The 16,263-nt window shown below is 36.7% G+C and overlaps 2 protein-coding genes across 5 annotated transcripts in view; both read right to left on the reverse strand.

The window, feature by feature from the left end:
• Window positions 1-11,744, reverse strand: part of LOC306884514 (rho-associated protein kinase 2-like) — a 46,364-nt gene extending 34,620 nt beyond the window's left edge. For 2 of the 4 annotated variants that reach the window (XM_079440441.1, XM_079440440.1), the window contains exon 1: window positions 10,938-11,435. In XM_079440441.1, coding sequence (XP_079296567.1) covers window positions 10,938-11,036 — 99 coding nt within the window. In that variant the 5' untranslated portion in view covers window positions 11,037-11,435. Of the gene's footprint in view, window positions 1-10,937 lie in introns of all 4 variants that reach the window. The other 2 variants (XM_079440442.1, XM_079440443.1) reach the window with 2 other exon arrangements.
• A 1,296-nt stretch (window positions 11,745-13,040) lies between these two features.
• On the reverse strand, window positions 13,041-15,903 carry LOC306884531 (ciliary microtubule inner protein 5-like). The gene is made up of 3 exons (XM_079440465.1): window positions 15,405-15,903; window positions 15,003-15,042; window positions 13,041-13,896 (listed from the first exon to the last, which is right to left on the reverse strand). The coding sequence occupies exons 1-3, from the start codon at window positions 15,635-15,637 to the stop codon at window positions 13,699-13,701; spliced, it is 471 nt and encodes a 156-aa protein (XP_079296591.1). The 5' UTR covers window positions 15,638-15,903; the 3' UTR covers window positions 13,041-13,698.
• Window positions 15,904-16,263: the final 360 nt, after the last annotated feature.

A 16,263-nucleotide genomic window follows, 5' to 3' on the forward strand; every position in this document is an offset into this window, starting at 1 on the left:
TCACATACCACCCTTGACATGTTGCTAAAGAGTGTTCAATGGCATTCTCTATTCTCCATTAGTTAGTCAGACGTTTTAATTGGCCTAATTTGCTAATGCCACTAGTCCAGTTAAAACGTTTTTCATCCTTCAACACACACAGAGAAAGGATTACACGAACACAGAGTGCACGCCAAAAAAAGCACAATATTCCAGTGGAAATTGAGACACAGACAAGGAACATTCAAAACATCTGTTCACAAATTACACTGACAAAGATCAGTTTCAGTCAAAATGGAAAAAAAGCTTGTCAGAGATAATAAATAATTGGATAAACTGGTTTCAGACAACAGCTACCTCAAATATCTACAAATAAAAAAACAAAAACTAATTTATTCTTGTTTTTGAAAGAAATGAATGCTTTTATTCAGCATTAAAATCAGTGAAAACATAAAACATTATAATGTACACATTATAATGTTATATAATGTTACAAAAGATTTTTTATAATTAACAAAGCCAAACTTTCTATTCAAAGAATTAAAAAAAAAAAAAAGTATCTGTTTCCACACAAATATTAAGCAGCACATTTGTTTTCAACATTGATAATAATAAAGAAATGTTTCTTGAGCACAAATTTGGTGTATTAAGCCCTATTCGGACGGGACTACTTTTACAGGGGGTCGTTAGAGAAATTTGTGTTTCACAGACGTACTTGGTGATTTTAATCCCATCCGAATCTGCCATGTCTGTATTTTTCTCAGACAACCTCTGTAATAATTCCAGAGCAAATGACCTACTGTTTTTCAGCAAACTCAGTGATCCTCTGAGAAAATTAATCCCGATGTCTGTGAATTTGTTTTTCACAACGCATTTCCTTGTGTGTTTTGGCCAAACGTGAATTACCGTAGACGCTCTTACCGTGCGCACATTTGATATATTTGCCTCCCGGCAAAGGAAAAATAAAATTTAAATAATAATAAAATATAGAGCCAGAGCACATAAACTGTTAAGACTGGCTATTGTAATATCAGCGTCAGGTAAAATTATTCGCGTTCATTTCTGCACTCAATTACATGATCAATCGTACATCATGTACCTTTATGAAAATTAAACACGGGTTTACTAGAAATAAATAACTAAAGTAAAAGTAAAGTAACCACACATTTACATGGTTTTGCTATACTAGCCATTTAGCTTTACCATAGTATTTGTGTGATTATGGTTAAAAACAAAACAGACGCTCCCACCTCTGTAATAAACACGGAGATGTTAGTCCCGTCCGAATTGGTACATGAAAATCGCAGACGTCAGGTGATAAGAATCGAAACGTAGTTTTTAGAATGATTTTTGATGGATTATGTGACACTGAAGACTAGAGCAATGCTGCTTAAAATTACGCTTTGCCATCACAGGTTTAAATTACAATTCGAAATATAAATATTTACTTTATTTGTTATATATTAATTGTAATATTTTTCACAATATATTTTTTCACTGCATTTTTTATCAAATAAATGCAATATATAATGAGGGTTTTCCTTCAACACTACTAGACAGAGGTCTTCAAAACACACATCTCCTGAAGATGACACATCTCCCGTCCACCATGGCAATCAGATAAAACTTAACGACAACGCACAACATGGGTGTGGAACTTCTCTGCAGCACAATACCATACCATAAAACAACAAACAAATACCGCTGCAGTCCTGATGAACATTAGACTGGACTACAGCGTACATCCTGCTGTCTGCTTATGAAGCTCTGCATTAAATACATCTTGCTGTGATGCTCCATTTGCCCTCAAATCACTTCCCAAATCACTGTTGGTCAGTTTTCAATGTAGTTGATGCATTCTGGTATTTTATACCAAGAGGTTTGGTATAAAAAAACCACACTGGCCAAACCTTTCATTTCAGTCACCATTTGTATTCTAGGAAGGAAGAGTTCAGGGAGAACCTCTTGACAACCCAATATTTTCTCAGAAACCATATTTCAGAAACATAGAACAAGTTGTATTTCATTAAAAGATTAGTTCACCCCCAAAAAAAAAAAATTCTGTCGTCATTTACTCACCATCATGTTCCAAACCAGTAAGACTTTTTGGTAAAACTTTACTTAAAGCCTTTATGTATAATGCATTATAAAAGTAGTTTTAATGCATTAATTATGCCTTGTAATGCACATTATAATGTATTGTACAATCTCATGAAAAATTGTAACCACAGTAAATGCATTATAACGCTTATGAATTTATTATCACATTCTTCAAAATAGCATTTATGTTCAACAGAAGAAAGAAACTCATTCAGGTTTAAAACTAATTTTGAGTGAGTAAATGATGGTATAAAAATAAAACACTATGACAGAACTAACAGACAGAATTTTTATTTTTGGGTGAACTATACCTTTATTAATAAAACAACAAAACAAAAAGAGACAAATCACTCACTACTCTTGGCTGTAGAATAATTAATACAGCTGCTTTGCTTTAATAATAATAATAATAATAATAAATCTATATAGTGTTTTATTTTCATATTTGTTCATTCAATTTCTTGAATTTGCTCCTGCTGAATATCGTACCTGAAAATAAAGCACTGTTTCATTTGTATATTATGTGTATTATTTGTAACGTGTATCTTTGTTCTTATTTTTTAATAGCAATTCTTTTTTATATTTTGTTACCTTGAAATGCTTTTTCTCTGTAATGGGGAAAGTAGTTTGGCTGTAATGCTCAGACAACTTGCAAAATTGTAAAACCAACATGATAAAATCGTGATTTTTTATTTTTTTTTTAAATCGTGATATGATATTTTTGCCATATTGCCCACCCCTAGAAGAATGTGTGTTTGGAGCAACACGAGGCTGAGTAAATGGTGACAGATTTTTGTGCACTATCCTTTAAATGTAAAATTACACCAAAAGTTAATGTATGTAAATATCAGATGTCAGAGAAACCTGATCATTCTTGAGAAAAGTTTCAGGTCTAAAAAGAGAAAGTTGTAATATGTCCTTCATCTGGAGACATTATAATCCGCCTCCAGCCACATACACACACACAAACACACACTACAGAAGCAAAACTTCTTGGATTCTCCAGCAAAACAGTAGCTTCTGCTAATGGTGTTGACAAACAATACAGTATCCAGCTCCACCAATACAAGACACAGGAAGTTTACAAGTACATGGGGAGGCCTCATCAGCAGAATCTAATGAGATTCTATATCCACCATATAGTGAAGAACACAGGTCAGGTATGAATGTTAGCAACATGAAATCACATCTCCTCTCCCGCTGCAGAACAGATCCTCTCCTGATGAGATTAAACCTGCTGCATCCAACAATGACAACAAACAATAACAGTATCAAGATCCAGCTGGACTCCTGTTTATCCCAGATGTTCCTTGATAAACCTTACAGACACTAGGGGTCGACCGATTATCAGCCTGGCCGATTATTGGCACCGATATTAAGCATTTTTATGATAATCGGTATCGGTCATTTTCAAAACCGATGTGCCGATAAAATTATTTAATTTTGAAAAGCGCTATTTGGCTCTGATGCAGCCTGTCGGAACTCATCACTCTGTGGCCTAGAGCAGTCTCCGCCCACCGCGCATCTGATTTGTTGAGAGTCAGGAGGCCGACCAATCAACGAGGAAGACTAAAGGAGCTCTCACACCGAAAGCGCTTGCTAACTGGTGCTGCTTCATCACGCATCAGTTATCTCTCAAAGGCAGCAGCAGACCTTGCACAAGTTGCAATAAATTACAATCCACTACACTGAAGTTGTAAAAACCTCAATATTATCTATTTATGGTTTCCGAGATGGGGGAAACGCGGAATCCAGCGTTTACTGTATAACGCGGAGTCACGGAATTAGTCAAAGTTTGGATGAATTAATCAAAAGTAGGTCAGTACACTTAAATCGACTGATGATATGGACTATCTGTAAACATTAAGCTGCAAAAAGACTTTTTAAATATGAATTCTGCATGTTCGGCGTGTCTCTATATGTGAATGGCACAGACGCGCGGTTTTGACACACACACACACACACACACACACACACACTGAAGTGCGCGACGCTCGCGGTGTTGCACTAAATGAGGACATAAATATATGAACATCATCCCCAGAACTGCTCTGAGAGTTACTTCATGAGCATTTGACTCGTTTGAGTAAAACGATCGTCATATCATAAATAGGCTACAGAAACTTAAGAGGTCCTCATGGCAACCCGTCAAAATAAAAGTTCGGTTTATTTACTAATACTACTGCAATTATTACAAATTTTGTTTAAAAGAACAAATCACACAATACGCTATTTCTTACATGTTTTAATTTTAATAGTAAACACATTTGTTTGCCAAAAAATAGTTTAACTCTCATTTGATTAAAAGATAAATTAAATTAAATTAATGTTTTATGCCTTCATTTGCACTGCTCTGTAAATGAAAACTAATGGAAATTACTGTCACATAGGCCAAGACTAAGATACTGTCACATAGGCCAAGATTAAGTTACTGTCATATAGGCCAAGATTAAGATACTGTCACATAGGCCAAGATTAGGATGACGGAAATTGGGACATTTCAATAGGCTATTGAACCAAGTGAGCCTATAACAGGCTATTAGTGTTATAGTTTCATTAAAATAGTTGCGGTCTTCTTCGCAACTTCTACAATGGAGCTATGAAGACAATTAAATTATTTACACTTATTATATACATTGCGCTTTTTAAATTAATCAATTGATGTGCATTAGATGATGAATTGAATAGTCACCTCTTGTAGGTTATGATTTAGTCAACGGAAATAATTAATGAAGAATTATATAGAGGTTATGCTATTACACATACATTTCTAACATGTAAATTATTGAAGCCAAATACTTACATTTCCCCAAGCTGTTTAGCTGTAGTATTTAGTATTCATAGGCTTAATCATGAAGCATACAGTGGCCCCACTTTTAACTCTCTCTTTATATATTACCCTTATTGTAGATGGATGCATGGGGGAAGACAAGAGTAAGAAGTTCAACCAACACTGGGGAAGGCCGTTTTTGTCAGAGCCCTTGTTATTCTTAATTTTGACATTCATTTTCATTTTTACACCAGACATATATATATCGGTTCAATATATCGGTTATCGGTCTACTTGGCCTGTAATAATCGGTATCGGCATCGGCCCTGAAAAACACATATCGGTCGACCCCTAACAGACACAACAGCTTTCACAGGAGTGTGTGTGTGTGTGTGTGTGCTCATATTATTGCTTCAGTGAGGAAGACGTGCCAGTTGTAAAGCTACTGTAAGATACACCAGCACATAGATACAGTTACAGTAATATTGAGGATTCAGAGATTCCAAGATGTCTTAATGTTTCAGATGCCTGGTCTTCGGTAAAAGGTTTAAGTCTCTTAAGCCCGGTTCACACCAAGCACAATAACGATAAAGAAAACGATATAGTTTTAAAAATCATTCTCAGTAGTAAAGAATAACAGCGTGCACACCACAACTATAACGATAAAGGCACAGAGAAACGATATCGTTGGAATCACTTCCAGAACGATTTTTTTCCAGCTGATCCATCCTGCTATAATGTGCTCGAGAATTTAAAGCGGCAGACGCACGTGCTCTTATAATAAACAGACGATATCGTTTGCTGGTGTGGATGCTAATATAGTTATCTTTATCATGCTTGGTGTGAACGGGGCTTTATACTCGACTGAATTTATTTGATCAAAAACAGAAATTCTGTAAAATATTACAATTTTACTATAAGTATTTTAAAACGTACCTATGATACAAATCAGAATTTCAGAAGCCATTACTCCTGCCCTATTTGAATAGGGCCTAGAAAGTTCAGAAGAACAGCAAATTCTTGAAATTTTTTAAACAATATAATCTTTACTGTCACAAATATTTTTGGTTTTAATTTCTTTTTAAATGTTTTTTTATTCCTGTGATAGAATAATTTTAACATGCTGATTTGTTGCTCAAGAAAAAAAAAATTCTTACTATTACCAATGTTGAAAACTGCATAACATTTTTGTGGAAACCGCGATGCCTTTTTTTTAGGAATATTTGATGAATAGAAAGTGCAAACGAACAACATACTATGCATTCTTGCTGAATAAATAGTATTAATGATTCCAAAAAAAAAAACACTACTGACCTCCAAACCCTTTTCTTTTTGAAATTCAACAAAATATGTATTTCTTTTTTTTTGAACAGGAAGTCATGGGTGTTTCTTCAACTATGGCACTTTTGGTCCTGTGAACACATAAAAACTCTAAAAATGCACTCTCCACACTCTCTCTAGTTTAGTCATGAAAATTCTGAAAACAATAGTTTTTCACCACAACTCTAATGATGTATTGTGTTCAACAGCATTGTGGAAATGACAATGATGGAAAAGACATTTTAACAATTTGGGGGGGAAAAAAATGGTGGAATGACATTAGCATAGTCTTGCTGATTCACATTGATTTTTCTAGATTTTTCCTCTCATCACACGTCTCATTTTTCATCCCAAGCTCTTCACTGATGTCTCTTTTGTAAACAAGTGCACCAAGTTTTGATAAAAATTTATTAGGGTTAGAGTTTGAAAGATTAAAAGTCTGAGATAAAAAGGAATTTAAAACGCTTAAAACAAACATCATGAAGGCAAAATAAAGAAACGCTTTAACATGATCATGAAAAAGTATAAAAGGGAAAGTTCACCCTAAAAAAGTACCTTACTTTACAAAACACGGGTCTAATGTGCACGTGCAGAACAAGGTTGGAATTTGAACACTGTGGTCAGCATCTCTGACCCACTGCAACCTCACAAACACACACAAACTATACAAGCAGACGCTATCCACACACCTCAAGGGAAGAAGGGAACAGAGATAAGGCCCATCAACATTCCAGGCTACAGCGTGACCGCCGGTTATCTTAGCCAGACCTATTCAGGGTTGCAAACTAAGTGTCTAAAAAACACCCCACAACTGAAACATTTCACTTTGACCCAATCCAGAGCAACACAAGACCTGATTTCTAGGAATAAAGAATAGCAGTCTGGTTTTACGTTCAGCCTGGGATTGTGCGCTCTACAATCATCTGTGTAAGCGCTGCCTTTCTGACAGCCACTAAATAAATGACAGACTGGTTATTCATTAACCTTCCCTCCTGAGCTTGACCTTTGCCCTTTCTCTCAGACCACACTGCCACCTGGAGCAACTTTAACTGTACAAGGCAACCAGCTTAATGATCTTCCATCATGCTGATCATGAAAAATCATTTGTTAAAAGATTAAAGAGTTTTAGTAAAGCGAGTGTCAGTTTATATTAGAAGAAGTGTAAACCTCCATGTCCAATTGCTGCTCTCTAAATTTAGCAGGAATATTACATCATGGATATTACATCATCTTCAGGTGAAGTGGAGAAATCCACTCTCTGGAATGCTGCTGTGGTTGCTATCTCTGAGTGTTCAGATCAACAGGTCACATCTGGATTAGAATACTGACTCAGAACCCACAATAAGTGCATTTACATGCATGTTACAAGCTTAATTTCAAACAGTTAGACAAACAATTTTGCATGAAAGTTTCTAAAAGCAGGTTATTGATATTATTGTGTGATTTTTTTCATGCATATGTTAATTTTTTTTAATCATAAAAATGACCCAATCTTCTAGTGCAACAGCAGACTTCTCTCTGGACTTCTCCAATCATTTTGTCCTCATTAACCCAGCCCCTTTCGTACAATTGACTGCAAGCTTGCATTCAGACCTGCCTCCATCCAATCAAAAAAAGACAGATTGAAAAAGAACTACTTTTTTTTTTTCCCTTTTCATTAATCTGTTAAATTCGGATGTATGTGACAATACAAAAAAATGATCTGTCGCTATTTTTGTAACTTTAAATGTAATTTAAACACTTTAGTCTAAACTGAATTCATACCAGTCTGTTTTTTTTAAGTTGGACTAACAGACGCAATATGCACAACATGTATTTATTCTTTAAAATATTCCATTATGCATCGTGTTAAAAAAACGTACAATGTTCAAACGATTATAAGTCGGCATGTAAATAGAGGACGAACGATATATAATCACGGCTGATATTTGGCAATTTTTCTTTATCAGCATTGGCCGATAAGTGTCACAACAGAAAGACATTTACTTTGACAGCACTGAGAATCTAGCACCTAAATCCTCACACACAAGAGTTTCTTTATTAAAATACTATATGATTTATTTTGCTTACAATTGTTATGCATATGTTATTTACTACGTTTTAAATGAGGCTAAACCATGTGATACACCGACATCCAAATTAGCTGCTAAAAAAATTATATCAGGTGACCATTACATGTAAAAATACAGTTTCTGACATTAACCAATTTGATTCAAGAACTTTTGGAACCTTTTTTGTGCCTGTAGTGCAGGATTAAAAATTGTCACAATAAGAGTAAAAGAGTAATCAGGGTAAAAAAGGAGGCCATCGCATCGTATTTACACCGTAAATATGGAAAAGTGCCTTTGGAAACATACCTGGAAAATTCCAAAAATTCCTGATGAATTGGCTTGGCATCACTCTTCAAAACACACACAGACTGGCCAAAGCAGTTATAATCTCAGGCTCAAATACTTGATTTAAAGGCTTGAAATCAATCGCATTATGCTGGATAACTGTCAGTAATCAGCTTGAGCTATAACTAATGACAAGTTAAAGAGTTCATGAGGGGGTGAAAGCAAAGAGAAAGAGAGAATATTTGTATTTTTGGGGATAAGAAGTGTTTGCATTCTCAACTTCTTATTGGAAGAATATTGCACTAAAGAAATAGAAATATCTGTGATGCGTTTTCTAGAAGCATCTCGCTACAGCTAAACACTCTCACACAGAGCTATCTCCTGCCCTGAGCTAAACCAGAGAGGGACTTGAGCTAAAAATGGCAGAGAGAAAGACAGAAAGAGAGAAAAAGAGTGAAGCCTGTTCACTCCCACTCACTGCTTCCCACTTCTCTGCTCATCTCCTCCTCAGGAAACACACACATTCTTCAGCTGTGGAGAAACTCTGTCACCAGCACTCTCATAATGGATAAACACGCACACACCTCTTTGATTAACATACACACCGATTCTTTCAGAAAGGATGACCCATATCTTTCTCTCAGACATCTGCTCAGAGCTTAGACCAAACTCTGGCCCAGATACAGCGAGTCAAATCATGCTTCATCAAGTGTCTGCGGCGTATTGTTTGGTTTTGGAAAAGATTAACTTTAATCAGCCACAAAGATCTGACATTTTACATGTAGTTTATGCATGCCGGAACATTCAGTACCAAAAGAACTGCCTCCTTGACTGCCTCAAATGAATCACTTTACTTACTGTGAGTTTCACAACTATTTCAAGTATCTTTGATGAAGTCCAAACACACATACGTAAAGCTAACATAATTATTTCCGATATAAAATACTTTCTTTTAGTCATGCAAATAGTTCATCTTATCCAAAATCATAAGTTATCCATTAACAGGCTGGATTCTCTGAACAGTGAACACTGTTGTTCTATCAAATCATGACTGGTAGCATCACAGCCAGCCCAATGCAACAACACTGATTTCACCAATAGAAAGAGTTTTGGGTGGAACTGTCATACTAACCAAAGGTTGATACGGGAGAGTTTGTCTTTAATTTTTTTTCGTTCTATTAACTATCAAATGTAGAACTTAAATAGTGATTAGCATCTGCCAATAATCAGTATTGGTTTTAACACACTTGCTTTAAAATTGACATTTAAAAATATGGTAAACATGGAGAACTATTATTAGAACTTTAATTAAATATTTTCTATTTTACCACATTTTAAATGTAATTTATTCCTGTGATGGCAAATGTGAATTTTCAGCAGCCATAACTCCAGCCTTCAGTGTCACACAATCATTTAGAAATCATTCTAATATGCTGATTTGGTCCATAAAAACACTTCTTATTATTACCAATGATGAAAACGGTTGTGCTTAATATTTAATAGACCAGCATTTATTTGAAACAGAAATCTTATGCAACATTATACACGTCTTTACTGTCACTTTTGATCAATTTAATGCATCCTTGGTGACTAAAAGTATTAATCTCTCTGACGAGCAGTACGATTAATTTATGTTGCTCTCATGTAAAGTTATTTATAATCACAGACTTCTTAAACTTTCTAAATAATTTGCATATATATAGTTTACTAAAATTTTCTGATTGATGGTGTCCCCAAATGGAGGTTTCGTCAGATTTATCTAACATATGGCATTCTGCCTATCTTCTGTATTTTCAAGAGCTAGGTCAGACATAAACCGATTGACAAGCTCTTGAGATATTATCGCTTGGCACCAACTGAGCCGCACATGTGCCCACAAACACATAAGGGCACTTAACTATATCAGTTCACAAAAAAATAAATAAATAAACTCTATGAAGTGCACTTCGAAAAGATTAGATCAATCTGTGAATATTTCTCCTCTCAGAAATATGTGTCCAATACCTTCACCTGCAAGCCAGTTAATAGTAGCGTCTACTTCCAGAACCAAACGAGCCATCAACAGCAGGAAGGGGGAATTACGAAATTGTCATGTTGCAGGCCAACAATATTACTATATTTGGAGCGAGGCGACAGATGAACTCAGAAGTTGACGCAGCAGAGTTATTCAAACATGGCAAGTGTGTGATAATACTTTTATACGTGGAGATTTCGACTGGAGGTTAACCGCTACTTTTCATTGACAATGAAAGTAGAAAGTGAGGCGATGTTTATGAACAGATACCGAGGATATTAAACACTGAGCTTCCTCACAGTTGATGTTTCTGCAAAGCAGCATCGCGGCTAGGTTGTTGCTATTTCTTTCTCGGTGTCTCTAGGCAACGGATCTTCGAGGCGCATTAAACATTCATGAAAAAGGACGGCGAACTCACCAGCAAACTTTCCAAGTTGATCGCAGACCGCGGCTCTTTGAGCATGGCTTCCAGTTGTCTCAGCCGCTTTTCCATCCTTCTCTCCGCTCCTAGCGACATTTTTGCCTTGTCCTGGCGCCAGTCTGAGCAACGAAGAGCGATCTGCCCAACTTTTCTGGTTCACATTAAAGATACAAGATCTTCTTTCAAGTTGTCGAGCAGCGGGCCTAGACAGCCTCCGACTCGCCGCCCTCCAAAAAGTACCCCGGGCTTGTCCAGAATAAAGCGAAAAAAATAATCCAATGGGAACAATTGAGGTTTTCCAAACTTTCCCCCTCAAAACAATCTATGAAGTGGTTACTTTAAACATCTGAGCCGAATCAAACTTCCCACCCTTTAATGCTAGAGTACCGTCAATGGCGCGATAAACTTTTAATTTTGAGAGGATTGAGCAGCAGGGCGTTTTCTGGGCGCCCCTCTCCTCTCCTCCCCGCCTCTCTCCTCCCTCCCCCTCGTCTCCTCTCCCACTCTGACTTCAAATCTTCCCCAGTTCATAAACAACGCTGCTGTTGTTCAAAGGCGAGCATCTGTTGGAGTCGACCAGACCATAAACTCCAACGCATTCCTGACAGACACTAACAGCGACATGAAACGGAACCGGTGCGTTTTATGTGTATTGTTAATAATTCCTGATAAAGTTCATTATTTTAAGTTACTCGCAAGCGCTTTGCTGAAGTGTCGTGCGTGGTTAGTGGATTCGGTCGCTCGCGCCGGTTCCGCGGATCGGTTCTTCGGTATTCCAGCCGGTAGCTCGAGCCTTCTGACATCAACTAGCGATGTCCGATCCGTGAGCGAATCGTTGTTTTGACTCGGACCTTTTTTAAATGAATCAGTTGATCCGACTCACAAAATGGTCCAAACGATTCGCCTGAGCAGTTCTCGAGTTAGCAAATAATACATTGATTTAAGTTCTAATTACTAAATTTAAATAGAATGAAAACACATGAAATTGCAATAAACGCCAACAAACATGTGTAAATATGGCTTATATGAAGGTTTCACAGTAGGCAATATGCCATACTAGGATATCAAGAACCACGTGATGACTCGAGTGCGTCATGACGCAAAAGAATTGTTTTTTTATGTAAACGATTCTTTGAAATGAGTTGGTCAAAGGAACCGATTTGCTCAAATGAATCTATCGCTATCGTCGACCACAACAGCAGTCTTTACCCATAAGCCTCTCTTCTCTCTGTCTCGCCCACGAACGGCGACACACGGGATAATGCAAATATCCTCCAGTGGATAGCATTCTCACACCCACCACATATCACAGAACATCACTCGGCTTTTAGTTGCATTATTCTCCATAATTGTTCAGGAGTAAAGGTTGTGCTGTAATGAACGTGAGTTGACTGAACTGAGTGCGAAATGAGAGGTGACATAACACTGGATGTTGAAATTATCGCATTGAATCATGTTGCTGCAGAGTGGTGTACATTGTAAATTGCCTTTTTATTTGTCTATTTATGAGGTGAATCAAATAAAGGATTGCATGTGTATGAAGTTTTCAAATTAAATGAAAATGCAGTTGGTACTCATAAATGGCCTATTGGTTTATTCATAAAATTCAGAGTCTTTTATGAATTTATTCTCAAACCAATTTTGAAGTAGCGCGAGGAACACGAAAGCAGCAAAAGCTCCTAATGAATGAGTGTAACAGCGACCTCTTGTCGGTGCAACTCCATTGTGAAGTAAGTTTTCACTTGTTGATATTAAGAAGGCAAATTCTTCCACTAGAGGGCGCGTTTTATCTCTAATGGGACACACATGAGAAACAACCTGGCTGTAGTAATATTACCTGAAATATATTTGGTATCACAAGATTGAACCGACTCCCCATTTTATGCATTCCTAAGTTTCAAATCAATCATAATTATTACTCATCAAATTACTAGGAATATAAAAAATTCAAGCCATTTGGAGCCATCAGGCCTGTCAAAAACATTTAATCTCTCTTTCTCCCAAAGAGTACAAATAAGCCAAAAATATGTGAATGTATTTTAAAATCTCTTTGTTTTGACTGTCATCACATTTGTGGCCAAAAAGAAGGCACACAATGTAGCCGTTTAAAAGGAGAAAAACTTTATTGGAATATAATTTGGCAAGATGTATATTTTTAAACATTACAAATGCAGAAGGTCTTGGCAAAATATTCCAATCCTCTAATGTTCCATGGATAAAATGTCTAAATTGGCTAGGACTATTTGTAAACTGAACTGTGAAGAATTACCCGACACATCTAATTCCTCTTTTCTCTTGAGATGCAAACAAATCTAACCCTTTCAAGTACAGAATAATAAATCTCTCTGATCTAGGAGTTTTAATCCAGTTCTGTGAAGAATTAGCATTTATACACTGAGGAGTAACAGCGTTCATCTAAAAAATGAATATGTAAATAGTATATTCATATTTACTGCCTTTATCAACATATTACAGTACTCTGAGAGATGCATAATGTCAACACAAAATCTAATATAAAAACAGAAGCTCGAAACACATTATCAAAACAAACAACAAACACACACATACATACAGAGGTTGGCAGCTGGTATTTGGGCTGTCCAGAGAAAAAAAATACATCTACAAAACAAACAGTCACCCACTGAACACCCTTGAGTTGTCTAGTTATACAGGTAAAGGGAAGGTCTCTATAGAGAAGGCAACAAATCTTTGCTAAAACACTACAGTGTGTTTTGAACAGATCCTTTGCCTGCAAACCTCAACAGGGTTGCATCTCTGGATTTCTTTTGGTCTTGCGGTGGTCCGCCTTCAGGGTTAGCAGATTGTCCAAGCGAATCAGCTCTTTGCCCAGCTCAGTGTACAGGCCACTGCCGAACATTTGGCTACTGGTGTTTGGGACTCTGTCTGAGTATAAAGGCACAGAGCTGGTGAGAGGAGTTTCTGTATGCGGATGACCCTGTGAGAGTGACAAGGGAAATACAACTCAATTAACATACAGGCTTAATAATGCAGCTTGAGGAACTCCATTGTGAAAACTGACAATGAAAATATTCACCTAAAAATAAAGATGAATGAATATTAATAATAATAAACACTTCGTAAAGCACCTTGCGCATGGATTGAGAGCACTTTAAATTGTGACCCTGGACCACAAAACCAGCCATAAGTAGCACGGGTATATTTGTAGCAATAGCAAACAATACATTGAATGGGTCAAGAAGATCGATTTTTCTTTCATGCCAAAAATCAATAGGATATTAAGTAAAGATTATGTTCCATGAAGATATTTTGTAACTTTCCTACCGTATATATATCAAAACTTAATTTCTGATTAGTACTATGCATTGCTAAGATTCATTTGGACAATTTTAAAGGCGATTTTCTCAATATTTAGATTTTTTTGCATCCTCAGATTCCAGATATTCAAACAGTTGTATCTCAGCCAAATATTGTCCTATCATAACAAATACATCTATCTATGCATCAACGGAAAGATTATTTATTTAGCTCGGATGATTTATAAAGCTTAATTTAAAAAAACATTACCCTTATGACTGGTTTTGTGATTATAAATTTGTTATTAGTAGTAGAAATAACATCATATGAACATGAAGTCTGACCAGTCCCATGCCAACTGGTATGATCTCCACCCCATTTTAATGCTATTTTTAAAAAATACGGTTCAGTTCTTTTGCACAACTACTTAACAAAAATTAATGAGTGTATGAAATAATTTATTAGAAAGAGCAATAACAAATTCAAACAATAGAGACAAATAATTGTAATATATTTTAATTAAAAATGATAAAACATACACTGCCGTTCAAAAGTTTGGGGTCAGCAAGATTTTTTTTAAAGAAGTCTCTTATGCTTACCCAAATTGCATGAATTTCATTAATAAAAACTGTAATATTCTGAAATGTCATTACAATTTGTACTAAAATCTTACTGATCCCAAACTTTTAAACAGTATAGGCCTCGTAATTTATATTTGCAATATATGTTTTGAACAAAAGTCATGAGTGACAGTTCTGAGTCATGGCCTATAAGAGGGTTTCTTACCAGCTGGTCAAAGTTCATCAGGAAACTCCAGTTCTTCTCCCTGTCATAAAACAATAATGAAGCATTTTACAGCATGATCTCTCTTATCTCCAGATGATACAATACAATGAATTATTTAGAAGCGAAATTGTGATCGTTTTATTATATGATGGTTTTGTGTACTGTAACAACGGCTGTATATATACAGTAGTTGGTAAAGAACAAGAGAGGAGTAACCGTAACGCACACCTTCCTGGGGGCGCCTGGTCAACCACAATCCTTCCCGTATCAAATAACGGGTCAAACAATGCCACATTTAAGAGGTGAAAGAAAAGATTAGTAACGTAACTCCAGAGAAAGTGAGAAAACAAACCGGCGACTCCATGACATTTATAAGAAAGTGAATGCAATTCTCTGCCTTACCATTCTTTTACACCACTTCGCTCCGCGCGCACAAACTCTCTCCAAACCTGGTCCTGCTTTACCGGATCTCGGGTATCATCGTCTTGCGCCGGTGTCTCATCGGTGTTTCGTGTCTTGTCTGCTAAATGCCTGAACACTGAGACCGAGGACTGAGAGGCGAGAGGACCATTGGGTCGGTCCGGTAAACGGTACCCAGCCGAAGTGGCGCGCCGCTTGTTACCTTTCCTATCCATCACTCAGTCCTTCAGCTCGTCAGTCAAACACAAATATATATTTAAGCCACTGTAAAGACCATTTTTACCTATTTAGCCACTTGACTTAAACTGTTATATTAATGTAAGAGGTTTTCTTTTTAGCAGACCTCCCTGTCTTGCTCTGAGGTGGAGGGACGAGTGGCGCGCCAGTTCCAGCAATCGCAACAAGAGAGCTGCTGCTGCTGCCGCCCGGTTGCGCGGAGATTGGCACTTGTTTACCCGAGACGTTTCCCCGGGAGACAGCCGGGCGATGCTGGGATACTCTCTCAAAGCTTTTGTTAATTCACGAGGAGGAGACATCCGCTGCAACAATGCAGCAAATTAGTATTACAAAAGCCAAAGACTGACAGACTGGTGACATAACAGTGCACGTGGGCCTACATAAAAGAGCAACTATTCAAACAAAATTTTCAAATATGAGAGAAAAGAAAAGAAAAGAAAAGAAAAGAAAAGAAAAGAAAAGAAAAACACACTGATATAGGCTAATCTTTATTTATTTCAGTCCTCAACTGCATGTAACAGACAAACAGTAATCTGTTGAAGTTTGTGACAGTAGTTAATTCATTCAAAGTTGCAGTTTTGTACAGGTAATGCCTGTGCAATGA

This window comes from Barbus barbus, assembly GCF_936440315.1.
Source record: "Barbus barbus genome assembly, chromosome: 18".
In the NCBI taxonomy this organism is placed as follows: domain Eukaryota; kingdom Metazoa; phylum Chordata; class Actinopteri; order Cypriniformes; family Cyprinidae; genus Barbus; species Barbus barbus.

What these genes read in the sequence shown, in the direction of transcription:
- LOC306884531 (XM_079440465.1), bottom strand. Translation starts at nt 15,637, where the DNA reads ATGGATAGGAAAGGTAACAAGCGGCGCGCCACTTCGGCTGGGTACCGT. An exon ending in CGAAGTGGTGTAAAAGAATG is followed by an intron (nt 15,043 to 15,404) that starts GTAAGGCAGAGA and finishes GTTTTATGACAG; the next exon opens with GGAGAAGAACTGGAGTTTCC. An exon ending in TGATGAACTTTGACCAGCTG is followed by an intron (nt 13,897 to 15,002) that starts GTAAGAAACCCT and finishes TCACTCTCACAG; the next exon opens with GGTCATCCGCATACAGAAAC.